The following is a 26932-nucleotide window of genomic DNA, read 5'->3' on the forward strand; positions in this document are numbered from 1 at the left end:
TGCCCAGTAAGAGCCCGGCAGAATTTTAAAGATTTTTAAAGAATTTTAAAGTGTTAAAAAGCAGATCAACTGAGTCTCCTGCCCTAGCCCTTCCAGACAGGGAAAAAGAATTTGAATTTTGTGTGGATGTGGAACAGGAGCATGCCACAGGAGTTCTAGTGGAAGAACACCACAGGGCTGCACTTGAAGACCGATGGCCCATCTTTGTAAAATGTTAAACCCCTCAGCAAGGGGTGGCCCCATGGCCTCCCGCGAGGTACGATCTCCACACAGATCCTGGTTCTTTTCCTTGGATCCACAACGCGGTTTTTCCTGGATTTTAGCCAGGGCTTCCCCTGTGTAAGGGATAGGGATATGTAGGAGGAGTCTGTTGGGCTCTCCCCCACGACCATTAGCAGTTTCAGGCCTCCCAAGGACTCCTGTATCTCCCTTTTCCCCACCAATATCCCACTTTAGCTGAAGTTGCTGACAAGGACCAGCCCTGAAACACCAAAATGGGTTTGTTGTTTATTTCTCGCATCCTCAGTCCTGCGTGGGACTCGGTAAGTGGGTGCTGCAGAGGCTCCGGCAAGGCATCAAAAACGCCGGCCCCACACCCAATGGTGGCGCGAGATCTCCTCCAGCTCCGGCCTGTCCGCAGGGTGCTTGGCCAAACACCATCGGATCAGGTGCTGGAGCTCTGGGGAGAGAAGCCAGAAAGCGCCGGTCAGCGCCAGAAGTCTCCTGCCCAGCTGCCCCCGTCACCCGCGGGGCCCGGGCCGTGCCGCGAGCGCTCTGGGCCGTGCCGGGCTCCCGACCGGCTCAGCCCCGCGCGGGAGAGCGGCACGGCGGGACGCGGCCGCCTCCTCCGGCCGCCCGTGCCACGCTGACCCCGTCGGCACGGGCCCCTCCTGCGGCCGGCCCGTGAGGGCAGATCCACGTCCCGCGGAGCTGCGTGAGGGCCGCGCCGGGCGTGCGCCGCCAGCTGCCAAAGCCCGCCGGCTTGAGGCCGGACACCCACCTGGAGAGAGCTGCCGCCGGAAGAAGAGCTTCCCCAGCACGATGGCTTGGTCGTCCTGGAAGGGGAGGCTGCCGCAGACCATGACGTACAGCAGCACGCCCAGGGACCAGATGGTGGCTGCGTGGCCGTGGTAGCAACCCAGCCAGGTCCACTCGGGTGGGCTGTACACGCGCGTTCCTAGGGGAGACAGGCGGCGCTGGCCGGGCGCAGGCTGCTGCCTTCCAGAGCCTGGCACCAGCCTCCTGACCGAGGCAGGGGCTGCGCCCGCGGCCACAGCTTACCCCCCGAGGCCACCCCGCATCCCCCAGCCAGCTGGCCAAAAGCAGGAAACCATTCCGCAAGGCCAAGAAGGCCAGCGGAGCAGCCCAGGCCCTTGTGGGCCCGTTGAGCCCAGGGGCCCAGAGCCGCTTTTGCCTCCCCCTCTCTCGTCAGGGCCGGCAGCCGCCTCCTGGGGCACGGCATCCGCCCCGTGCCAAAGGGCAGCCGGCTGAAGGCCGCAGCCCGGGAGGGAACGGGGCCGTGCAGTGCCTGGCACCGGGAGCAGGGCCCAGGCCATGGGCTCACCGGCAAAGTCCGTGAAGGCCCGCTCCTGGAGGAAGGTGCCGCAACCGAAGTCGATGAGCTTCAGGTCGCCGCTCTCCGGGTCCACGAGGAGGTTCTCCGGCTTGATGTCCCGGTGCAGGACGCCGCAGGCGGTGCAGTGCCGCACGGCCTCCAGCACCTGGCAGAAAAGCCAGCGCGCCTGCTCCTCGCACAGGAACCCCTGGTCCTGCTCCTGCAGGAACTCCAGGAGATCCCGTGATGCCCCCGGACGCTCCAGCACCAGGATGAAGCTATCCGGCAGCTCAAACCAGTCGAGCAGCTGGATGATGTTCTGGCAGCCAGAGCCCACCTTCTCCATCAGCACCACCTCCAAGGGCACGCGGGTGCCGTCGGGCTGTGAGGAGGAGAAAATGAGTCCCTGCGGCAGGTGCTGCTGCTGCTGCTGCTGCAGGCCTGGGGCCGCGCTGCGCCCTGCCCGGGATGCCCCAGTGCCCCCTGCCGCAGCCTCCCAGGCGCTTGCGCTTCCTCCCGCCCGGGGGATGCTCGGGGCTGCCCCTGCCCGGCCCCGGCACCGCTGTTCGGCGTGCCCAGGCCCGCGGGGCTGCGGCTCCGCACGCTGAGCCCGCCCCGGGATTCTCCCTGCCCGCCACGCCCCGCTCTGTCCCGCTGGCCCCGCTCGCTCACCAGCTCGTCCCACTGCAGGACGCTCTCCCGGGCCACGCGTTTGAGGGCCACCTGCGAGCCATGGGGAGAGGAGGGCTGAGCTCCAGCCCTGCCCCTCCCCGCCGCTGCCCCTCCGCCCACGCCCGGCCGTCGCGGCCACTCACCGGGCTGCCGTCCGAGAGGCGGATGCCCGAGAAGACGGTGCTGAAGCCGCCGCTGCCCAGCTGCGGGCCCAGCAGGTACCGCTCCTGCCGCTGCCTCCTTTGCCCTGCGGCCAAGAGCGAGCCATCAGCCTTGCGCCCAGGACCCGCCCCTCCCGCAAGTGCCGCGAGTGGAGCGGGCCGGGCCCCCGCGGGCCGCCGCGCTCTCACCCGCTTCCTGCTGCGCGCCGGGCAGCGGCCACCGCCCTGCAGCCGCCGGGCTGGCGAGCGGCAGAGCCGGGCCGGGGCAGCGCGCACAGGCGGCTGCGGCAGCCCCGGGCCAGCGGGGCACGGCGGCACCGGCGCTGTCCCCGGCGTCGTGGGCTGGGCTCTGCTCCTGCCGACGGCCGGGGCTGCAGCCCGAGGCTTGGCACGGGGGAGACCCAGGAGCGGCTGCAAAGCAGACAGGGCGTTTTCAAGCCGGGCCATCGGAGGCACTGGAAACGGCCAGCGACTGGGCTGCTCTCAGGGGCCCTGGCCTGGCCTGGCCGCGCCCCTCCAGAGCCCCGGCGGAGCCTCAGGCAGCTCCTCAGAAGATCTCACCTGCTACTAGAAAGCCCTTCGCGGCACTCGAGGGCTGTCTCGGGGCAGCTTCCTGCAGGTGGAGGAACCTCTGAAGGCTCGTCTCCACCACCAGGCTCGGGCTGTTGCCAGCTGGCAGAAGCAGCACAGCGTCCTGGCTGTCCTGGCCGCTGTGGGATGACCACAGCTGGCTCCAGGACACTTGCTGCCCCACCAGCTGCTCCTGAGCAGGCTCCCCTGCATCGGGCTGGGCTCCCATTTGGACTTGTGGGCTTTCCCCTGCCATGTCAAGGGTCAGGATTGCGCCCATGTTGTTGAAGTCCGTGAGTCCAAGGGAGCTGGGAGACCTGTCCACGGGCTCTGCTCCTTCCGCAGGCTGACAGGTCTCACTGAGCCTCTGCGAGGGATGGAGGCTGTCAGAGATAGCAGAGGCTGCTGGCAGGGTGCAGGGTCTCTGACAGCCTGAGGTTCCTGCATGGATGGTGGTGGCTTCCCCATGCTGTGCCATCCTTGCAGGCCTTGAGGCTCTCCCAGGGATGGAGAATCTCGCTGGGAGCCGCCTCTGGAAGGGATGGAGGCTTGTGGAGGAGCTGGCCGAGGCACAGCAGGGCAGGTGGCCTCGCTCCAGCAGCTCCTTCAGCTCTTTCCACAAGGCCTGCCACATCCCAGAGTAGAGTGGTGCACGTGTCCCGTTGCCGTCCCAGAGCTGCAGCATCAGTTCCTGCAGCTCCCGGGCCACTGCCAGGCAGGGGCCGCAGCCGCAGGGGCTGCCCAGGGGGCTGGCGGGAGCACGTGGCCGCTCGCCAGGAGCAGCCCGAGGCCTGGGGAACCTGGGAGCCGCAGGGGCTCCTCGCTTCCTCCATGAGCCTCTGGGCCGGACCCCGGGGCGCTGGCTCCTCTTCGCTGTCCGTGTGCTCCGGCTCCGCGGTTGCCGGTGGCCAAAGGCCCACCAGACAGCCACGGCGGCCAGCAGCAGGACAAGCGCAGTCACCAGGACGTCACCGTCACCCATGGCTCCAGCAGGTCCCATCGCGACTGCACTGGCAGCTGCCGGCGCTGGCCTGTCTCACCCAGCGACAGCGCGGTGATGTCACAGTGGTGTCACAGTGCTGCGGCCAGCACAGCCCTGGGACATCACAGCCCTGCCTGACGCCAGCGCTCTGCCCTTTGTGCCATCACAGCCCTGCCTCAGCCCCGCCCTCCGCAGTGCCCCAGGAGGGGTAAGGGGGCTCCCTATGGGCACTTGCCAGCTCTCGGGAGCAGAGTGGGTGGAAGATTCTTCTGTAAGAAGGACACAGGGATGAGGAGGGGAATGCTGATGGTCTCACCTCCTTGCTGGCACAGCATGGGACATGGATTGTCCAATGTGACACTGCAACTCCTTGAGGAGGGCAAGCCCTGCTCAGTAACATCCAAGCCATCTGTGTGCTGTCTACCACATTCCCGTCCTGAATCCAAACCCAGCTCTTTGCTGCTCCCTGGGAAGGAAATGGATCCTATCCCATTGAAAACCAGTACATCAGCCCATTCTTCAGCCAGCACACCCTGTCTCTCTTTGTCTCACACCTGGACACCTGCTCCAGATGTATTCTGCGAGGGACAGGATCAAAACTGCACTTAAAATCCTGAAATAGAACCTGCATTGCCTTCCCATCATCCATGAGACGGGTGACCTTATGTTAGGGAACCAGTGAGTGGCAGCCAGGGTGCGCTTGAGTTTCGGGAATGCCGCATCTCCTCGTCTCCTCATTTCCCAGGCAGACCCTGCCACGAGGGCGTGGCCGAAGCGGCCCGAGGATCCGGGCATTCTTAGGAGAATGGTGAGTAGCAGACTCGTGGGTTTGTGGCTGCTGTGCAGCTAAGATCATGCAGTGATGTTTGGTGTTCTTGATTGTAGCTGGGCAAGGGCCACAGGTCGGTGCCTGCAGGAAATTGCCAGCAGGGGAGGCAGCCTTCCTTCGTACCTGATGTGGATTCCCTTCCCCGGACATCCTAGAGATATTTTTAGGATTGGTGACTGATAAACACAATGTGTTTTGATGGATGGTTTTAGTTAGTGGTGCTTGTTTTGTTTTGGTTGTGGAACTATTTATCTTGGGTTTTTTTTGTGAGTATTTTAAATAAGGTTTGACACAGTGAGTAGGACTGTCATGCAGTTTATATTTTTGTGAAAACATAAGTATACCTTTAGGTTATGAAATTGACAGGACTACTTTATTGACTACTTACCAAGTCTTTTTTAGGAGTAGGTTTTTGTAAGTCTGATTTTGAAATCAAAGAAGAAAAACGAGAAGACGAAGGCGGTAGAGAAGTTATCTCCTTCTAGGATAGAAAGGGTTTAACATAGAAACTGCTTTGTCTAATGTTGCGTGGGGCATTTCCGTGCGACAGCCGGGCCGCCCGCGGGGCTCGGCAGCAGGAGAGCCCCGAGCCGGGCAGGGCGGGGCGCCGGGGCGGGCTCGGGGTGGAGCCGGGGCTCTGTGAGGCTCCCCCTCCTGTCCCTCTCTCTGCCCCTCTTTCCTCCTCCCCGTATTCCTCTTCTTTCTCTCTTTCCCGCATTTCCCACTCTCCCCAAAGCAGCTCCGTTCCCTCCCTTTCCCGCTACCCTTCCTTCCTCTTCCCCGTATTCCTGTTCTTTGACCCCCAGACCGTCCCCTCCTCTCCCTCCCAAACCCGACCTCCCACTGCCCTCACTCCGTCCTGTCCCTGCCCCGCTACTCCGTTCTATTCCCCCTCTCTCCCTCCTCTGTCCACCGTCCCTCTTCCTTCCCTGCCGGCCTTTTCCTTCCCTTCCCGCTTTCCTCCGCAGCCCGACCTCCCTCCCACCCTTCCGCATGCCCCGCTCTCCCTCCTCTCTTCCTGCCGCCCCTTCCCTTCTTTCCCCCGCAGCCGCGGGGCTCGGGGCGCGGAGAATAAAGCCCCGAGGGCCGGAGCCCGGCGCCCCCCGGCCCTTGCGGGAGTCCCCGCCCGGGGCCGGAGCTCTCGGCGGATTCCCCCGCGCCGCTCGGACACCGCCCGGCGCTGCCGGACCTGCGGCTCCGCCACCATCGCGCTGAGAGCGGCCCCGCTCTGCGCCGTGCCGGCCGTGCCGCGTCCCCGCCGCCTCTGCCGCTCCCAATTTCTGCCCCTGGCCTGCGACAGCGAGGCGGGGCGGGGGCTTCAAGCCTTCTGGGGGCTGCCTCCCCCTTTCTTGTTGCGGCAGAGTCCCTTTCGGGGGGGATGGAGGTGTGGAAAGGGCTGGGAGGGAGTGCTGGGCTGCTGTCCAGGGCAGTTGGACTCGTTCTGTGCCTTCTTTGGGGGTCAGGAAAAGGGGGTGAAGACTCGGGGCTCTGCTGTCATTTGGGGCACCCCGAGGTCCCTAGGAGAGGGAGGCACACTGCAGTGGGGGAGTGGGTGGGTGGCGAATGAGGGGTGGGGGTCACGCTGGGTGCCGTCCCACAGAGGGACCTAAAGCTGCCCCAAAATTCCCAGGGAGGGGTGTGTGTAGAATACTAAAACCTGGCACGTGTTTCGTTTTTATAGGTATTGGTAAAGAATAGGTATCTATGGCTAAATTCATTTGGAAAGAAGCCCTCTATCCACTCCTTTGTATCCAGGAATGTAGGAAACTCAGACTGGGGATGGGCAGTAGTTTTGAAAATCATGCCCTAAGGTTTTTATCTAGTGCTGAACCAAGCAAGTGCCCTGAAACCATCGGAGCAGCTGCAGGGGCTGAAGGGAACAGGAAGGGCTCTCCGGCACCTTTTGCCTCCGTTCTCTGCCATTCTCCGTCGCAGTCCCGGAAGAGGCGTCTGTCATGCAGCCTGCCAAAATGAAGACCTGTAAAATCCTAGCTCTGCCTTTTGTTTAAGGTGTTTTTAGTTCATATTTATGTCATCACAGAAAGCAAGGAAAGAAGAAATGTGACTGGTTCCCACTATTGCTCCGTGCAGGCACTTTTAAAGGCTGCTGTACTTATGTTCTCTTTTTCCACTCCAAGCTTGACTTTCCCCCTCCTTTTTCGAGGTCTGCCGCTTTGGGTGTCCCAAGGAGGGCAGGGTTCCTCAGCAGGGGTCTTAGGAGTTGGTGCTGATTCTGCTTGTTCCGAAGGTGTATCGAAGTGTGCTACCAAAATGACTATTTTCTCCACGGGAAAGCTTTCTCTCAATGACAATCAATGCATGTATGTGTTTTAACCGTGTAACCAGATGGATTAAGAAAAACCAACACCCGTAGTGGATTTCTGCTTGATCTGTGTCTGTAAGAAGTGGGCTGTGTGCTGGAGAGGGAGAGACGCTGTTGGAGAGTGGCAACAGCACCAGGTGAGAGGTGGGATTTAAATCTTCCAACAACAGAAGCACTGGATGTGCAAGAGCTCAGTTTTCCACCCCTCACACAAGTCTCTTCTTTAAGATGTACTATTTTAAGCAGCCTCAGCCAGATATATTAAAATACTGCTCCAAACAACAACAGAATGAAAATGTTCCACCAAATGGGGAAAAATAAGAAAAGTCTGTCCGAAGTTCTCGTGTTGATTTTGCAAAGTCAGATGCAAACAAGGTTTGCCATCTTTCTTTCCTAGAAAAATGTAGATATTTGATAGAAATTGATCTCTGAGGCTGCTAAATTGGGGTGAGGAGCAAAGCAGGCTCCAGAGAATCTGTGGTTGTGTCACCCTTGGAAGTGTTCGAGGCCAGGTTGGATGGGGCTTGGAGCAACCTGGTCTAGGGGAAGGTGTCCTGAGTATGGTGAGTGCAGGAAAAGAAACTTTTGGTTTTCCTGAGATGCTGCCTTTGCAGGGCTTGGAGCAACCTGGTCTAGGGGAAGGTGTCCTGAGTATGGTGAGTGCAGGAAAAGAAACTTTTGGTTTTCCTGAGATGCTGCCTTTGCAAGGGGAGGTCACAAATACCTCACGTAGTTTGAAATGCCCTGAGCAGAACCCAACTGTGCTTCCTCACAGGTGATGAGGGATTTTCACTTGTATTTTAAGGGGGATTTTCACAGGGCAGGGCCAGAGCAGCTGAATGTGTTTGACAGGCAAAGAGGGCCAGTGTGGCAGCAGCTTAATTCAATGGAGCTTTTCCTTCTGTGATCCTCTCTAACCTGAGGCACTCTGGGGCTCTTGAACCCGGCAGCTGGGCAAGTTAATCACTGTAGCAAGTGATAAATTAACCAGCTCCACTCTCCTTAGCATGGGTGTGATGAGCATTTAGTAAACCAGTGAGCACTTGCCAAGATGGGAGCTTGTTCTTTGCCAAGGAGGAGGGAGAAAATATTGCTTGGAGTAAATAAAGCAACCCTGCTTCCCCAGGAGGAGGAAAAGCAGCAATTAAAGATGTGAGTGCTGCAGGGAATAATTTGCACAAGGATATATCTTGTCTGCTATGTTCCAGGAATGTTCCAAATAAACCATGCCTCTCCTGACCTTTATTTTTCTGAATTTCTACCACGTGATATAAGAGACTCCTAATAAAAAAACCCAAAACACTCTGTGGTGAGGCATTTCTTCCTTTCTTCAGGCTGCCTCTTTCTTTTGTTCCCTCCAGAGCTCTCCCTACATTTCTGCTGTTGTTTGGAGCTCGTGCTTACCTCTTTCCTGATCCCCTGGGCTTGCTTTGGCTCTGGGTGTCATGGACACTCTCAATTGTGGTTTGTTTTTTTTCCCTCCATCTACCTCTTTTTCTTCAAGTGCTTTTCCTTCATTAACCTGTTGGAGCGATGGATTTTTCTCACCTTTTATTACTTAGTGCTTTTTCTTCATTCTCTAAAACCAACTTTTCACTTGCCCTGTGGCTGTTAGATGCCAGAAATGGGAGCATTAATTCTTTCTCTACTGCTTGTCTGAGCTTTCACAGGGAGCTGAGAGCTCGTTGGGGTTCAACTTGACTCACTTCAGTGCCTTCCTGGATCCTGCCTGTGTACTTGGACACTTTAAGGGAATAAACTCTCAGTGTGGAGATTACAGTTGTGAAATGATGGCTTTTTTGGAGAAGACAAGGATGCTGTTGTCAATCTTTTCAAGGTTGAAATCCTTTCTATTTTATCTTGGCCTTTATCTTTTTTGAGGATAAACTCAGCACCTTGTTTTGGGGAGAAACAGGCTCAGATCAGCACAAAGGTGGATGTGACAGGTACCCAGGTTTGGAGGGAAGGGTGCAGCTCCTTGGGGTGTGTTTGTGTGGGGCTGTAAGGTTTGTGTTGGGTTCCTGGAGCATTGGGAACACCCCACTGGGAGATGCACATCAGGAAATGGATGTATAAAGGGCCTGAAGTGGGACCAGCTTTGGTGAAGGGTTCCATAGGAAAAAGTATTTTTACTGGGATTTTGGACATTTGAAGCTCCTTCTCATAGCCTTTGCCTGATGAACATTCCCCCTTTGCAAAAGTGTGGGGAATCCTGAGCTCACACAATGAAAATCCCTAATAATGGTATTTTTTCCTATTATCCTATTTTTTCCCTATCCCAGCAGGAGTCAGAGTAAAAGAATATGTGTGAGTTGCCTGCCTTTGACTTTGTGACAGGAAAAATGCTATGGGGAAAGTGGTCAGAGGAGCATCACTGCTCTGCCCTTAATTTCCCTGCACAAGTGAGGATGATTTAAGAACCAAGGCACAGCCAAGACCTTTCCTGCTCCTGTGCTCATCAAGCAATCACTGCCTCATCACAGCTCAGCTTCAAACACCTCGTTTGCATCTGGCTGACCTTGGCTCCCCTCCGTGGATGGGAAGATGAAGAGGTGGAAGTGTAAAAGATTGGGATTTTATGGGTGAATTGTGAAATAGTGGCTGGTGCAGGCTGGAAACATCTTCTGCTGTTCCATGGAGGATGAGAGTAAATGGGTTAAAGAGGAGATAAAAAGGGCAAGGCACCTGGTCAGTTACTGTTGAAGGAAATGTGGGAAAAAAATACATGTAAGAAATATGTCAGAGATGGTCATTAACTGCACTGCAGGGTCAGAACTCTCTTACTAATTGGCCCTGTAGTGAATACTGGAAATTATTTAAAAAGCTCTTAAGTGACTGAGGGCTTTTAGTGGATATTTGGGGGAAGCAAAGGAACACTCTTTCTGGCAGAACTTTTCTTCTAATTTAAGCATGATCCTCTTTCTGAGATAACAACTCCTTTGAATAAACTGAAATATCTTCACCATTAGTTCTGGCAGGAGCTGGACAAAGTTCTAATTCGGGTAAACTTTAATCCAACATATATCTGTAAAATAATAAATTTAATGGGAACCATCAAACCTATTGTATGAATAAGGATGGTGCTTAGGGCAAGAAGAAAGAGTAATTAGGAGTGGACAAATAATGATAGTGGGGAAATTATAATTTATCCTGGTTTAGGGGGAATATTTAACTAAGCTAAGATAAAAATCTACCTTCATTGCAGGCTAAGCTTTGTAACAGAATTCTGCTGAGCAAATGTAATAGTCCTGGGCTCCAGACAGACCTTTAGATTCAAGTGTACCTCTGGTTTGAGAAAGCTCAGGGCTTGAGCAGCATTTTATGGCTTTGGTCTTGACCCCTGGGCTATAAATGCTCCTGTAAAAGTAATGCCAAAGTGACAGCTTCTGCTAATTTCTATGAGTTCCAATGGAGAAAGGTCCACCTGGACTTTGGGGAGAGTTTCTCAGAGCAGAACATTTCAAGCACTATTAAACTGCATTCAAACTTCCTTTTATTGGGGCATAAATGTCACACCCCGGTCTATCAGTCTGACAGTTCTTCGAGAATAGACAAGCTTTACAAGCTACTTTAAAAATAATTTCACTGACAGGTTTCCAGCTCTGAGAATGTTAATAAACTGAAATGGCATTTCACCCTGCAGTAGCCACTAAGTAATTATGATTGTCTGTAGGCAGACTAATGAAACCAGCTGTTAACAACCTAATGAGAATTTAAACCATCCCTCTGCTCCACAGACACATCCCTTTTCTGTCCCTAATTATCCTGCACCCAGTGCTTCCCAGAGAAGTTTAGTGTAGCTTGATGTTCTGGTAAAAACTGCCTTATTTTGGAGAAGTGGTGCTGCTCTTCTCGGAGGTGGAGTTTCATGTGGGCTGCTGCCATGCTGGGGTCACATCACAAAGTCCAGTTCTTGCAGGGGCTGGGGAGCAGGGAGAGCTCTGATAGCACAGCATGGGAAAACTGGCATGGAGGGATTCTGGTTTAGTGTGTCCCCCAGTGGCAGACAGCATTAGTTATTGATAAGTCTTTAGTTCAAAGATAAGATCTTGGTTTTTTGGCTCTAATCTTTGGCTGCTTTCAATACAGTTTCCCCTGGCAGTTAAGATACTGTTTTTCTCTTGCTATCAATCCTCTGTCCTTCCAGATGACCTTTAAAGGTCCCTTTCAACCCAAACTATTCTGTAATTCTTTGGATACATGATGAATAGCAACATGTATTTTACTCTCATTATGCATGATATTACATCCTGTCTGGCCTTTTGGGGTTCTTTCTTCTCCAGGTCCTTGTGACTGCTGTCACTTTTATATGCTCTTAATTTTTTCTGTTGCTCGTCAGTGAGCATTTTCAGTTCTGGCCCCCATGTCTTGAGCAAGTTTTCTGTGACTCGCTGCACCAGACACCAGGTCAGTCCAAAGAAGAGCATTAGGAAGTATCCAGCTGTATTTCCTCTTCTTCCTTCTCTGTACATGCTGCTGTTTTGAGCACTCTGGCTTTCTGAGCTGCCTCACATGTCTTGATCCTTTTCTGGATAACTAGAGGGATATCAGGATTAAATCCTGCCTCAGCTCTGAGGTCTGGCTTTTGAAGAGCCCCAGTCATCCTCTCCTGCTCATCTCATCCCGGCCTTGATGGAAATATTCTGTCTTCATGGGATTGTTGTTCAACTCTGTGCATCCTGGAACTGCTTTTCAGTGAAAGTTTATGAGTCTTTGAAAGGTTTCCTGGTGTGGGAATGCCAATCCTCAATCCTAATACTCGATGGGGGTTGCAGTTGCCTGAGTTGTGAAACCTCCTGACAAACATTGTTTGTTCTTTTTTCCTTAACTTTTCCTTGACTGTTTTCATCAACAGATCAGGGAGTTTGGGGATGTCTTTTCAAAGGGAATTTTAATGAATCTCCTGTCTGGCATTTCAAAGGGGAACAGTGGCTTGTTTTTGTTAACCAGCACCTGCTTACAATCCAAATAGCTAAGTGCCTTTAATTAACCATAATATATTCCAGGAGAGCAGAATAACAAGGGAAGAAAAATCAAGTGGTGACTACTCTGTGACTGAACCTGGACTTCCCCTTTCCCAGGTGCAGGATTCTGGGCAGCCGTGTAACCCATTGCTGTCCACCTTGAGCTCTGCCATGCAGTGCCTTGGGTTTCCTGGGAGGGAAAAACATCCAATCCCTCAGCTCCAGGTTCACACTTGTACAGTCACCTGCAAATCCAGAGGCCAATGGGTATTTCTGCCTGTGGTTCGTGTGCCTGGGATTTGCACACAGGAGCTTTGATTTTGAAAGTTTGGGCAGCCTGGCTGCTCAGGGAGGGATCCCTCTGGCTGGAAGGTCTCTGAACTCTCTCCTCCGTGTGAGGGGCTTGAATCTTGTTCTTTCCTTACCTCCTTATCTGCAGGTTTCTTGGTGGAGGCTTTTGCATGGAGACAGGAGAGCATGGCAGGAATGCTGGAATTAAACAGTTATGTCCAGGGTCTGGTTTTGGGTAGTTGATTCATCCCTTAGCTGCTGGGCCTTACAATTCTTTAAACTCCACATCATCTCCTCTTATCAATATGGGACTGAGACAACACTGAGCTTCTGGGCTTTTCCTGGGCTAGCAGAACAAACTATTGCACTTCTAACCTGTGCACATCAGCACTAACCCGAGGCTTCACCCCACTCATTACAAACATGAGGGGGTAGTTGCTTATACTGTTCAAAGAATTGGATGCCTCATAGAATTCTGGTTGTGAGCTTTCCTCAAAAGCATGGTGAGATGAGGTGTGCAGGACTCATTTCTTCAGAAGGGCAGGAGAAACCACTGAAGGCCTCCTTAGCCAGCAGTCTGACACAGATTTGCTTCTGAAGCTTTGTAATTTGTCCTTATTATGTTCTGTGTGTGATTTAGTGAAAGCTTCTTTCTCTACTGTAATTGAGCTCTTAATCTCATCTGAAAAGCAGAGCACAATCCCTTCAGAGATGCTGTTTGAGTAACAGCCTGTTTGTGTTTCCTCTGCCGTGGTGTTACTCATGGAGCTGCTCACTCCTTATTTAAGGGCAGAAAATAAACAGATTTCTCTGAGTCAAAAATACATCAGTGATGCTACACAGAGTAGGTTTGAACAGAAAACTCCTCCACTGCTCGACTGAGCAAGCAAGATCTTCCCTGTCTCTGCAAAGAATATGAAGGAGTGAGTTTTCCTCAGTGAGCTCCTGAGGCCTCATGCAGGTGATGCTTAGCAAATGGCGCATGGGCATGGCAGCTGTCAGCAAAACAAGTGGCTCTGGGCAGGTAAAAGTTGGCAGGAGATAAGAGTGGAAAGTCAAAGTAACCGGTTGCTGAAAATCTTGTAAGAGGAATAATGACATTGGTGAAATTCCCTCCATCTTAAAGCTTCAAAAAGCATTTTTACAAAAATCCACAAAAATGTCCTGATTTTGATCAGTCTGATCTTCCTAAATAGCATTTTACAATCAGAATTAGGAGTTGACAGATACTGAAGAAGGCTCAGCAGAGGATTTTTCATTGTGACCTTAGTACATATTTTTTACTGTGCTGTGGTTTGGAAGGAGGCCCCAAGCTCCAGCTGCAGCCTGGGGAGACCCTGTTGACCTAAACACTCCCCAGAGCTGCTGTGGGACTGACCCAGAACCAGAATCTGTAGGGAACGGTGTAAAACACTTCCCACTAGAAAGCACTTGAAGCTTGATGGTGATGCACAGTTCCCAGCTCCGACCACAGGCAGTGCCAGTAGTGACCAGTTTGTGCCCGCTCTGCACAGAACTGACGGCTGTGAGTGGGAGAGCTGTGGGATGAAGAGGCTGATGACTTTTGGGGCACACAGAACCTTCCATCTCTACTGCTTTATCCACACTAGAGAGTGGAATTTCCTAGAGAAATTCCTGGAGAGTGGGAAGGATGAAGAGCAAAACATTCTCTGCCAGTGGATGCTGTGCTTGTTACAAACACATGAGTTACATCTTGTAGGAGTTCTTGCTGTCAATCCACAGGGATTCTAGGCTGAGATCTGCTCATCTCTGTCATTTGCCAGGGGAGTGAGGACCAGACTCTGCACCACACTTCCAGAGCTGGGGACGGTGGGTTGAATCACATCCAGAGACAGGATGAGGAATGGCTTGTGTTTTTTCTTGCCGTGCACAGCAGATATCCTAATTTAAAGCTGTGCTGTCTTCCCAGGTTCTGCTTCTTCCTCTGAGAAAACCCATTCATTTTGACCCTGTTCCTTCCACCCATCCCACTATAGATTTCCAGTGCTGGAGTAGTTGGCACTACTGGATGAACCTTCGATGTGATGAGCAGTGGATTTTTGTAGACAACATGCCAAATTAAAGTGCCACAAATAAAAGATTGATGACTTCTTTCCTGGAGAAGAAATTAAGGTAAAATCTTTTCATGTTATAGACTGAGTGTACAAAGCTAAAGAGGTAGAAGATGGAAATGAGACTGTCTCCTGAGAGGAGTAAATTTGTCAATTTAGCAAATTAGAGAGAATATGCTTTCACCTTTGAAGTAGTCAGGTACCAAAATGATGCCACTTTGAGTAGGCAGGGCTGGGATGGGAATTGCTCCTGTGGGCTTTGACAGATCTATTCACACAAGGGCCCATTTGTTGGTGCCAGCCCTGGAAGCAGGGCCTGGAGAGACAGCTGGTCAAGGACAATTTCTCTGACTGATTTTACAGCACGTTTGACAGAGCTTTCCATTCTCTTTGCACCCTGTGGATGGTGTCCTGGATGAGCCTGCCCTGCCACACGCTGCCTGTGTGGTGGCACTGAGGTGGCTTTCATGAGGCACCCGGGCCTGCAAGGGCCCTGTGCCCTCAGCCAAAGCTGTGGCAGGTCAGAGGGAATTTAATGAGTTATTCAGCAGCATCAAAGGCCCTGTGAGAAGTAATTAGTGCTGTGAGATGAAATCAGAGCATTTAATGCTTTTTGGCAGAGGATCAGGTGCTGCTGCAGAAACTCCCACCCAGAGCGTGGCAGCCCAAGGCCTCAGGGAGAGGGATGAGGCCTGACCCAGCTTTTTGTCCAAAATCAGCCCAAAACACATTCCCTCCTAATGCAAGTAACTTCTTTTTGGTGCCTTCTGCCAGAAACAGGGCAAAAATTGGGAGAGGGGGAACACCAGCCCTGAAATGCTGAGGAAAAAGAGTTCTGTTCCTCAGGGCTGCTGTGGAGGGGGTCAGAGGCAGCGTGTGCCAACGGGTGAGTCCCTTCTGCATCTGCTAATGTGCTCCTGATTTTATTTAATTAATTAGCAGCAGGGGGAGAATGTGTAATCAGAGTGTGCTGCTGGAGTAACAGGAAACAAGACGTTCTGGGGTGCTGGAGCAGCTCTCAGGTGCTCCTGGCTCTGCTCGCCAAGGTGACAGGGCAGTGACTCAGAGGAGGAGCAGGAGCAGCTGCTGGCACCCTGCCTGCTCAACACTCGGATTTGCTGCTCCCCAGCACGGACCTCAGGTCCCTGCAGCAGCTTTCCATCCAGGAGTGGTGTGGAAAGGGCTGGTGAGCCCCAGGGATATGATGAGATGAATTTTCTACATCAGCCCTTTCTTGCTGTGTTATTTCCTCCCCTAGCGAGAGAATGTGCTGGGATCCCTTTCAGGGGGGCTTTTAATAAGTAAAACACTGCAGTGCAGACAAAGCACTGCACCTTCCCCTGCTGGTGTCCAGCCTGGATCAGGGCAGGTTGGATGCCACATGGGATCCATCCTTTGCCATGCCATGCGATCCTCCATGCAGTAGGGATAACAAGGCCAGCACTGGGGAACCCCAGGTGCTGCAGCAGTGATATTTTTGGGAGAAACACGGAGCTGTGCATGGCCAGCTTGAAGTCTGCAGTGGTGTGAGCACCAGGCCTGCCATGCTGAACCCAGGGCCACAAGCAGTGCTCACCCTGGCTGGGACATTGAGTCCCAACATGGGATCCCACGGGACCGGGCACGCTGGGATTTCCCCTGCAGCTCCCAAGTGTGTCCAGAGAGACTGCAAGGAGACAGTGACCTCTGTCAGTGGGACCCCTCTGTGCAGGTACCCCCACTCCTGGGGTGGCTGTGCCAGCTCCCCCATGAACCTCCCGCCCTGGGAACCTGGAGCAAGTGGAAAACACAACTTTGCCAATGCTGCCTGTGTCTGAAGCAAATGGAAAGAGAACTGGGGTGTGAAAAATCAGGGTTGTTTATTTACAGAAGAACAGCAATGAAAACACAGAACACTTTGACTTTTGTAAGAATATTTGTAACAACAACAATTTATTGAACGTATATACATAAGAACATATCTAACAACAATATTTGAAACGTATTTACAGAAGACCAAACGTAGCACTAAAACCTATATCCTAAAGGGAACAACAAATCTAAAAACTATGTACAAAATGGTTCCATCTCGGCCCGGGATCTCCATCAGTCCTGGAAGAAAAGCAGGTGCCATGGTCACTCCAGTCAGGCACAGAGGGCTCTTCCGTGTGTCCCCAGGCTGGCACAGTGGGACCCTGCTGCCAGAGCTGAGGCTGGCTGGGTCTGGGGGCTGGGCCCCAGGCACTGGGATGGGGCTTGTGTGGCCGGAGCAGGGACCACCCAGCCCAGCCCCAGCCTGGCTGCAGGGAACCCACTCTGCCTGTGGGGACCACGTACCTGTCCTGCTGCTGGCATCGGTCTTCATCCCAGGACCATGGCCTCCTCTTCATCTTTCTCATCAATTTCCATGTCCTCGGTGCACTCTTCCATTTCCACATCCATCTCCTCTTCCACATCCACCTCCATCTCTTCCTCTCCAGTCTGTTCTCCATCCACTTCCATCTTCTCCTCTGTATCAATTTGTGTGTCCACCTCCATCTCTTCCTCTCCGTCTGCAACAGTCTGCAGAGGTAGCAAAACCTCAGAGTGGGGTCCCTGTCCCACCCCATCCCCCCAGAACTCCAGCCCACCCGGGCAGCTGGGGGGATCCACCTCCATGGAATGGCACCGTACCTTTCTCAGGACAAAGGTGAGCATCCTGCAGGGATGGATGACACAATCCAGGCCTTCGGCAGCTATGGAACCTGATGATGGGGGTATCCGGGGGCAGGAACAAGAAGGGTGGCAGGAGCGGGCAGGAGCAGCGTGCAGGGTGTGCTGACCCCAGGGCCAACAGTTGTGTTGTGCTGCTTGCTGGCTGCTGGCAGTTCCAGGTGGGACATGGATTGTGACGTGACAGTTGAGCTAGAGAGCCTTTGGTTCCATGCTTAGCAACGTTCCCCCAGACCATGGTGCTCAGAGCCCTGTTCCCAAGGATGGGGCATCCACAGCCTGGGCCAGTGCCTCAGCAGCCTCAGTGGGAAAGAGCAGCTTCCTGAGATCCAACCTCAATCAGCCTCCTGCAGCTGAAAGCCATCGCCCCTTGTGCTGTTGCCACAGGCCCTGTTGAACACTCTGAACACTCTGTCCCAGCCTTTCTTGTGGGACCCTTGCAGTCCTGCATCAGGAACTGAGCGATGGAAGCTTTAGGCCCAGGTTGGCCTCTAAATGTACAAAATTAATAACAGTGGAGGGGAAGATGGTGGGACACTGGTTCTGCTCTAACTGGTGAATATTTTCTTTTTTTTTTTTTCTTCTTTTCTATCATGCTGATGCAGGTTGAAATGAAGCTTGGCACAATATCCATTTTCTTCTCCATTTGTGAAAGACGGAACAAAGTCTGGGCAAGCTGATGTTGCAGAGGAAAATCTGCACATGTACTGGTTATCCTGAGCCTGGAGGATGCAGTTAAAGCCAGCCAAAAGCAATTTCTGGAAAGTCAAGCCTGGTGTACATTTTCTTGAGTTTGGCTATGCCAAGTTCACCTCTCACTTCTAAAAAAGCAAACAAAAAACTCAAAGCAAAACAGACAAAAACCCAAACAAACAAACCCACACAAACCAAAAAAATGCATTAAAAAACCCAAATAAAACCAAAGGGAATGAGTAGTTAGTATTAGTTGTGAGGATATCACAGCAGGCAAATCGCTGCTTCCCACCATGAAAAGCCACAGAAAACAGCTGCTCCAAAATATACCCAGCAGGAGAACCATAAAAGTGATACATAGCAACTTTGGGGGCAGCTCCCCATTAAGGTGAAGGATGAGCACACAGTGGTACAGCTCCAGCATTCCCCACCCTCCAGGCTGCTCTTTGCTCCTGATGAAAGACCCTTGCAGGTCTGTGGCCCCTCTCAGTGCATTATAAATCATTCCCACAGCTCTCAGTTGAGCCACTGGCCTTTCCAGAGCGAGATCCAGGCACAATCCTACTGCCTGCTGAGCCTCTCTGGGAGATCCTGAGCATCTTCCTGCCTAGAGCCACAAAAGAGCTCAGGCTCTCCCTGACTGGGTTTTCAGGGGAGGTTTCCATATCCCTGTGAGATCTGTCCAACCCTCAGCACATCTGATTTTATGTACAATGATGTGTTTGGGTTCCTTCCCTACTCCTGTGTGCCAGTGCAAAGTCACCCATGTGAATGGAGGGTATTGTGAGCAGGAAAATGCATTCCTGGGTTGCTTTATTGCTTCACTGTCACTCAGCTGAACAGGGTCCTTTTCTTAGAGGGACTTACAAGAATGGGTAGGAATTTTGGCTCTGAGAGGAGCAGAAAGCACATTTTCTGCACCACATTCCCAACAGATGCCGTTTCCCTGGCAAAACAGTGACTGTCATTCCTGTTCCTGGGAAGACTGTAAAGAGCCATTCAGAGATGACAGGTCCACCTGGCCTTTGGCTTTGTGTACCTCATTTCACATGTCCGGTTTCAAGGGCCATGAAAAGAGGCCACCTTTTGCCCTGGCAGTGCTGATCCCTCCTGCTGATGCCCTCCCTCAGCGTGGGAGGAATGCAGAGCTGGTCTCAGAGAAGCACAGGGCTTGAGGGTTCCTGTGTCATTTCCGTGTGTTGGTAACCATGATTGAACCACCTAGTTCTTGTCTCCTATTTATTGAACTCTGGTTGGTTTCTGGAATTGGTGAAGGATGTGGAGCTGCTGGAGCCACTCCAGGGAGACCTTTGAGCTCCTTCCAATGCCTGAAGGTGCTTGAGGAGACCTGGAGAGGGACTTTGGAAAAGGGTCTGGAGGGAGAGAACAAGGGGGAATGGGTTCAGCCTGACAAAGGACAGGTTGAGAAGGAGAGTGGGAAGAAATTCTTTTCTGTGAGATTGGAAAGACCCTGGAACAGACTGACCAGAGAAGCTGTGGCAGCTCCATGCCTGGAGGTGTTCCAGACCAATTGGACAGGGCTTGGAGCAACCTGGCATAGTGGAAGGCAGGGGGCATGGAATGAGATGGTCATGAGTTCCTTCCTAAGCCAAACCATGCTAGGATTCTATGAGTGGGCTGCTGAACTTGGCCAAAAGAAGATCTACATTGCCGAGGTGAAGTGAGAAGGGGGATTAGAGCCACCTGTGTTTGCCCTTTCAATCCCTTCCAACATCAATTCTGGGCTCTGTCTCTGGGTATGGCCACAAAGGAGCCTTTGTTGTTCTTCAGTGGGGCTGCAATCTAAATCTCAGCGAGTGCAGCTCAGAGGGTGACACGTGCTGCCGCTGGGGCCACTGTGTGGACTTGTTTTCAGAAAAATGGGAGATGCGGAGGAGAGGTTCCTGGATACAGTCACTCTACCTCCACCTGGAACTGAGGCATCTGCCCAGGGATTTCATATTCACCGACTGGGAAGGAAATCGAATCAGGGCTTGCTAATTTTCATGAAGTCAAACACCTGGGATTCACTTCAGACTTGCATTTTCCTGGAAGAATTCAACACAAGCGCTGTATATTTATACACAGGCACTGGACTTTTCTGTTGTTTGATGAGACTACAATTTGTCTTCCTCTTGTGGTTCCTGCAATCCTTCCTCTCCTGAGGTTTGCAGTTGAATTACCAACCTCTACCCCAGGAATATTCATCTGTCATATTTTGGATATTGTTGTTCTTCAAAGGAAAGCAAACAATGAGAGTTTAAGCCAGGCCTCTTCCCAGGCAGATTTGATTGGAACCAAGTCCTGCCTCAAATCCAATCTCATCTCCATTGTTGTGTACGTCTATTAATTTTCCCATCATTGCTTTTCCATTTCTTATTACTATGCAGCTCAGTCTTGAACAACATCATTCAGAACTACACAGAAGTCACATACTGCTGCTTCCCTATTCCTATCTGCTTGTTACCTAATCCCACCCAGCTCTCTATTGAACATCTGCTTTTACCTGGGCTGACAGGTGTGTTTTTTAGCAGAAAATACTGCAAATCAGGGATGCAGAATTTCTCCTTGCCCTGTGAATCTGATCAAGGTCCTTTTCCAATGTGTCACTGAACATGTGAATTCTCCCTTTCTCCCAACAACCCCCAGTGCTGGTTTTGGCTAAGATAAATCAGACAGCGCTGTTTGGAGTCACTCCCCACCTGCTTTTCCATCTCATCCAGGGGCTGGGGTAGGATGGCTGGTTGGGTTGTGCAGACATTGCACTGCACCTTCCCCTGCTGGTGCCCAGCCTGGATCAGGGCAGGCTGGATGCCACATGGGATCCATCCTTTGCCATGCCATGTGATCCTCCATGCAGTAGGGATAAAGAGCCCAGCACTGGGGAACCCCAGGTGCTGCAGCAGTGATTTTTTGGGAGAAACACGGAGCTGTGCATGGCCAGCTTGAAGTCTGCAGTGGTGTGAGCACCAGGCCTGCCATGCTGAGCCCAGGGCCACAAGCAGTGCTCACCCTGGCTGGGACACTGAGTCCCAACATGGGATCCCACGGGACCGGGCACGCTGGGATTTGCCCCTGCAGCTACCAAGTGTGTCCAGAGAGACTGCAAGGAGACAGTGACCTCTGCCAGTGGGACCCCTCTGTGCAGGTCCCCCCACTCCTGGGGTGGCTGTGCCAGCTCCCCCATGAACCTCCCGCCCTGGGAACCTGGAGCAAGCGGAAAACACAACTTTGCCAATACTGCCTGTGCCTGAAGCAAATGGAAAGAGGACTAGGGTGTGAAAAATCAGGGTTGTTTATTTACAGAAGAACAGCAATGAAAACACAGAACACATTGACTTTTGTAAGAATATTTGTAATAACTGAAACGTAAACTTTAAGGCATTTAGAGATTTTGAGGAGCTAAGATTTTAGTTAGAAATAAGCCTTACTAGAGTTAATTAAAATAAGAATAATAAATGAGTAGGCCTTGATGAAGTTAAGAGTTATTAGTTAACTAATAATTAATTGCTTGTCAGCACAATGTTTGGTTAGCTGGGTTTATAATGAAGAATATAGAAACTGATTAATAGCTTTTAGGAACATAAGACGATTGTGGTCCTCCTCTGTTCTGAAACCAATTGAAGACAAGGAATGGGAGTTCTACCAAGAGTTCATTTGTCATACTTGCATTGAAAAGGTAGAAAGGTCAGAACAAGGAAGACTTCATTTACTTCCTCATTTTGGGACCCCTCCCCATGAAAGGGACCACCGACCCATTTCAAGGGACAAACTACGCATGCTGAATAGCTTTTGGAGTGATTAGCATACGAAGCGGGGAATGGGATGTACCAAAATTATGAATATGTATTTGTATTTTGTATATTCAATACTTGTATGGATAAAAAGACTCTGTAATCACCTGGAAGGTGCGGTGTGTATTTGGGAGCTATCCCGCACGCTGCCCGGCGTCGAATAAACATACACTTTCTAACTTTAAACTGTTAGAGAGTTTTTGTCCGTCACAGTTGGATATCGATACTAGATCAATAACCATATTTTTTAATAAATCAGCCAGAGCTCAGCCCCGTGGCCTCTCCTCCCGCTGCAGTAGGTGGGCTCCCCAGGAAGGGGATTTTTCCTTTTTTACGTGCATGTTCACAGAGGCGTATCAGCTTTCTCAGCAGTTTAACAGATTGTCAGAGCTAATTACTGATTGGGTTTTGTGTCAGACATGGAGGAAACTGCTCAGAGCTTCTCTGTGCATTTCTTCCATAAGCACCTCCCATGCAAAACCACCACACGATAGCAACAGGGGGCTGGGGACAGCACCAGGGGCTGGGGACAGCAACAGGGGGCTGGGGACAGCACCAGGGGCTGGGGACACCACCAGGGGGCTGGGGACAGCACCAGGGGCTGGGGACAGCACCAGGGGCTGGGGACAGCACCAGGGGGCTGGGGACAGCACCAGGGGGCTGGGGACAGCAACAGGGGCTGGGGACAGCACCAGGGGGCTGGGGACAGCACCAGGGGGCTGGGGACAGCAACAGGGGGCTGGTGATGTTTGCCTATGAAGGAACCGAGTTGCCACAGGCTGCCCCCAGCAGCAGCAGGGCCAGACCCAGCTTAGCTTCTGAGTTCAGACCAGACCGGCTCCGGGCACAAGCTCAGAACCCCACAGGGGCTCAACAAGCCCAAAAGGGCCTCCCCTGCCCACAAGGGAATCGAGAGACAGACCTGAGCCCACAACACACACACACAAGCCACAAAAAGCACACAAGGCACACCTGACCCTTCCCTCCTGCCCCTCGCCATGGCTGCCCAAGCACAACCACACGCCGCTGGACCACTGGCCAGCAGGCAGCAAAAGAAGCCTACATCACCCAAAATTCCCAGGCGATCTCCCATCCAAGTACTAACCGGGCCCGACCCTGCTTAGATTCCGAGATCAGACTGTTGCATTTCAGACTAGCAAAAGTTTAGTAGAAGTAGTTCGGCTAAGGCTTAGAATTCTTAGTAGGCCATAGGCTGTGTGTTGTTAGAAACAGTTGTTAGGTAAGGGCAGTACGGAATACTGGCGAGGTAGGAACTTATCTCAGAATACATTCCAAGAGCAGGCTGTGGTAGAACATGTCATTATTCACAAGATGGATAGGTAGATCTTGGGGGAATACATTGTTTTTACCTAACAGAGTGAAGAGGAGTTATAAAAATGTTCAATTTAAACAAGGACTAATCTGTAAATAAATGATTGTTGGAGTGTAACGTCGACAGATATGTGTTGAATTAAGCAACCATTGATATAGACTCTATATAAACGCAATGATTTGTTAGCTCGGGGGGCTCTGACTTTGGACATTAGTCCTCAGGCTCCCAGGGCCCTCAATAAAGCGCTGCATAAAACAACTTCGGTTGTTTTGTGTTCTTTTTATGGGCAACATAATTGTCTAACTTAAAATGAGCAATTTGGCTGGTATCTGATCAAATTCCAGGTAAGATGAACACCACCTGTTCTCAGGAACTCCAGAAAAGGAAAGACACTCGCCCTTCAACACTTCATACTACAGGTGCTGCTCTTACAAGAAGTATTCAGGTAGCAAGAAAATTTTCTCTTTTTCTCCAAGGTTTGATACCTGAAATACTCAGGGTGGATACTCCCAAACCTGAGAGCTCCTGACATGCGAGTTTCTCTCCTGCTGAAGCACTGTTCAGGTAACAAATGTGCTGGCTGGGGAATAGAGACCCCAAAAAGAAAAGGCCCCGACTGCAGGAGCAAAACCACGGCACCCACGTGAGGCTCCATGATGGCAGGAACCTGTTCCAGTTTCAGGGGATAAGGATGGGACTGATTTAGACACAAGCAATAATTTCCCACTCCACACATACACAAAACCAACAAGGAACAAATTTTCAAGAGGACCAAGGCAGAGTCAGCGGTTCTTTTCTTTTTGGTACTTGAGATCTTGAAGCCATGCAAGCTTCTGTGGTTTGGGGTTTTTTAGAACTTTCTTTTCAAATTCTTACCTGGGAGCCCTCGTCACACAAAGGACTGTTGAAAAAGGACATGGATTGTCCAATGTGACACTGCAAACTCCTTGAGGAGGGCAAGCCCTGCTCAGCAACATCCAAGCCATCCATGTGCTATCTACCACATTCCGGTCCTGAATCCAAACCCAGCTCTTTGCTGCTCCCTGGGAAGGAAATGAATCCTATCCCATTGAAAACCAGTACATCAGCCCATTCTTCAGCCAGCACACCCTGTCTCTCTTTGTCTCACACCTGGACACCTGCTCCAGATGTATTCTGCGAGGGACAGGATCAAAACTGCACTTAAAATCCTGAAATAGAACCTGCATTGCCTTCCCATCATCCATGAGATGGGTGACCTCATGGTAGTGGCATAGTCAATCAGACAGGAATTTCCCTGACTGCGGACTCATGACTGACACCATGAAAGGTTTCAAGCACCAGCATTTTATTATTCCCCAGTTACAAACTTTTATACCCTTTTCCCTCCCATGCGTAATATCTGAGTTCCCTTTTACTCTTTTGGGTTGATCAATAAACATCAGCATTCCGTGCTTCTTTTCCTTCAGTGCTGTTCACCTGTCTTATACAGCTGCACCTCATTGGGAATGAGGCTCATCTGCAGCCCCATTCCCTGCGTCCCATAATCTCTTCTCCTACATTCCCCTCTGTTATCTCACGCTGCCCTGTCCAGGTGCTGGCACTGTCCTTCCATCACTTCCCAGTAGTGCCAATGATGGCCTTTCCCGCTATCAAGATCAGATTATCAGGGCTGGAGTTTCCTGGAGAGTCCAATCCCTTCCTGTCAGATCAGAAAGGGCCAGAGAACACTGAGCCAGCGTGGACCTCCTTGTCTTTCAGGACCTTGGGCAGAGGATTTAGGGGCTTCCTGTTGGGACATATTGGGATGAATCCCATTGTCCTGGCTTGTAAGATAAGCATGTATTCTATTTGCCATCTGTTGGAGGTTGGGCAGTTTTCTTATCTCTTCCAAGAACAATGTCTCCCTCGGGGAAGTTATCTTCTGTTAATGGGCCATGGAATGACTCACTGCGTGACTGGTGAAATTGCATCATCCCATTGTGAGATGCTCCACCCAGAGGGAGGAGCCATGCATTCCTACCTGCATAAAATCAGCACTTTTTGGGACTCCAGGGCAGCCCTTTGCTGGATTCCCAGAGAAGCAGCTTTCTTCTCTGTGAGATTCCCAGAGGAATGCCAAGCTGAACTACCAGACCTTCCGAGAAAACTCCACCCTTCTAGAGATCACCGCTTTAGCAGCATTTCATCTGCCACTCCAGGAAGAACAGCCACCATTTAACTGAACCACTACCAACACCCTGACTCCTCAGGGTGTCAGGTTTCTGACTCTACCACTAGTTTTGTTTGTACTAATTACATTATTATTATTATTTTTTTTTATTTAGTTTTTCTCCTAGTAAAGAACTGTTATTCCCATTTCCATATCTTTGCCTGAGGGCCTTTTATGTTTGAAATTGTTGTAATTCGGAGGGAGGGAGTTTACCTTTTCCATTTCACAGGAGGCTTTTGCCTTCCTTCACAGGCTCCTGTCTTTTTAAACCAAGACACCCATCCAACGCCACAGCGTCACAGATATTGTTCTGGTCCAAGTTGTCCCAGGCAATACCACGTGAAAGATCACTGTAACAGCACTGTCCTTCTCTTGTTGGAAATCCTTTGGCACCCAGAGAAGCCAGTGGTACTTGGCAGAGCCGGGGTCTGTGGGACAAGGACACTGGGAGCAGCTAAAAGCAGAGAGGGTGCTCAGAGAGCCGAATTCCCACAGGATTCAGCCACTCCAAGTGGGCCAAGCCATGCCTGGCATGGCTTTGGGCATCAGGGTTCTGCTGGCCCTGGTGGGCTGCAGAGCCACGGAGGGCCGAGCTGAGTGTCAGACACCCCTGGAGAGCTGGGAGAAAGCCTGTGGGCAGGACACGGGGTCCCAGTGACCTCCCATCCCCAGTGCCAGCGTGGTGGCCACACCTGTCCTTCCAGTGGCCCCACAACAACTGGTCTCCCAGTTGCTTCAGTGCCTGGAAGGATCTCTCAACCCTGACTAGGTGCCAAATCCCAGCGTCCAGCTGGCCATGACCCTGTCCAGAGGTTATGGCCAGCCCAGGTCCAGAAGTGGCCGTGCCAGGAGGTCAAGGAGGAGGCAGTGAGAAGAGCCCAGCAGGGCAGGGAGGCGAGGCAATGAGGGGGCAGAGGGAAGGGAGGGAAGGCATTTGGTCCCAGAGGGCCAGGCACTGCAGGCTCGGCTCTGCTGGCTCTCAGCGTGCCCTGGATGGGCAAGCTGGTGCCAGGTGCCATCTCACCACGTGCCCCGACTGTCCTCTTGTCCTCCCCACAGCCATGACCTCGGGACCAATGGCTCTGCACATCCTTGCCTCCTCTTCTGCCAACACAGTCCAGGGAAAATACTTCCACTACTACTATTGGTAAATGTGGCAGATAGGCTTGACACGCATGAATTTCTGTTTCTTCCTGTTTATGATTACAATTTACTGGGAAGGGATTTGATGGCTAAAATGGGAATGTCAATTATGACTGTGAAAGCTGATGAGGAAGCTACGGCCCTTGTAACTTTGTGTCAAATGTCAGAGAAGACCTATGCTGAAGTAAAGCCAGAAGTGCGAGCAGTCCCACAGAAATGTGGAAAATTAGATATGCAACCTCTCCAAATGACTTCGAAGCCACCGGGACGAGTGGTGTCTAAAAAGCAATACCCTGTTTCAAGGGAGAGAAGGCAAGGGGTTACAGCCTGTTGCTGAGCTCCTGTTCAAGGCAGGCCTTTTGGGGCAACGTATGTCTGCCTAGAACACTGCCATCCCTGCCCAGTAAGAGCCCGGCAGAATTTTAAAGATTTTTAAAGAATTTTAAAGTGTTAAAAAGCAGATCAACTGAGTCTCCTGCCCTAGCCCTTCCAGACAGGGAAAAAGAATTTGAATTTTGTGTGGATGTGGAACAGGAGCATGCCACAGGAGTTCTAGTGGAAGAACACCACAGGGCTGCACTTGAAGACCGATGGCCCATCTTTGTAAAATGTTAAACCCCTCAGCGAGGGGTGGCCCCATGGCCTCCCGCGAGGTAAGATCTCCAAAC

The 26932-nt window shown here is 51.8% G+C and overlaps 3 protein-coding genes across 3 annotated transcripts in view; 1 reads left to right on the forward strand and 2 right to left on the reverse strand.

Annotated features, from left to right (window-relative positions):
* The window catches only part of LOC121468955 (uncharacterized), a 2238800-nt gene that overhangs the window by 1552302 nt on the left and 659566 nt on the right, over positions 1-26932 (forward strand). The window lies entirely within an intron of this gene.
* Positions 525-5976, reverse strand: LOC140681308 (serine/threonine-protein kinase pim-1-like). The gene is made up of 4 exons (XM_072920870.1): positions 5884-5976; positions 1565-1937; positions 1001-1276; positions 525-679 (listed from the first exon to the last, which is right to left on the reverse strand). Exons 1-4 carry the CDS (start codon positions 5974-5976, stop codon positions 576-578), a joined length of 846 nt encoding a protein of 281 aa, XP_072776971.1. The 3' UTR covers positions 525-575.
* The window catches only part of LOC140681309 (serine/threonine-protein kinase pim-1-like), a 30073-nt gene continuing 21066 nt past the window's right edge, over positions 17926-26932 (reverse strand). The window contains exons 4-5 of the mRNA XM_072920871.1: positions 25458-25549; positions 17926-17931 (exon numbers count right to left, since the gene is read on the reverse strand). Coding sequence (XP_072776972.1) covers positions 17926-17931; positions 25458-25549 — 98 coding nt within the window. The remainder of the gene's footprint in view (positions 17932-25457; positions 25550-26932) is intronic.

Source organism: Taeniopygia guttata, chromosome 34 (genome assembly GCF_048771995.1).
Source record: "Taeniopygia guttata chromosome 34, bTaeGut7.mat, whole genome shotgun sequence".
Classification (NCBI taxonomy): Eukaryota; Metazoa; Chordata; class Aves; order Passeriformes; family Estrildidae; genus Taeniopygia; species Taeniopygia guttata.

Coding starts and splice junctions, on each gene's coding strand:
- LOC140681308 (XM_072920870.1), bottom strand. CDS start 5,976: ATGGTGGCGGAGCCGCAGGTCCGGCAGCGCCGGGCGGTGTCCGAGCGG. Junction 1,277..1,564: donor GGCCTTCACGGACTTTGCCG/GTGAGCCCATGG, acceptor TCGGGGGGTAAG/CTGTGGCCGCGGGCGCAGCC. Junction 680..1,000: donor CCGGCGGCAGCTCTCTCCAG/GTGGGTGTCCGG, acceptor TTCTCTCCCCAG/AGCTCCAGCACCTGATCCGA.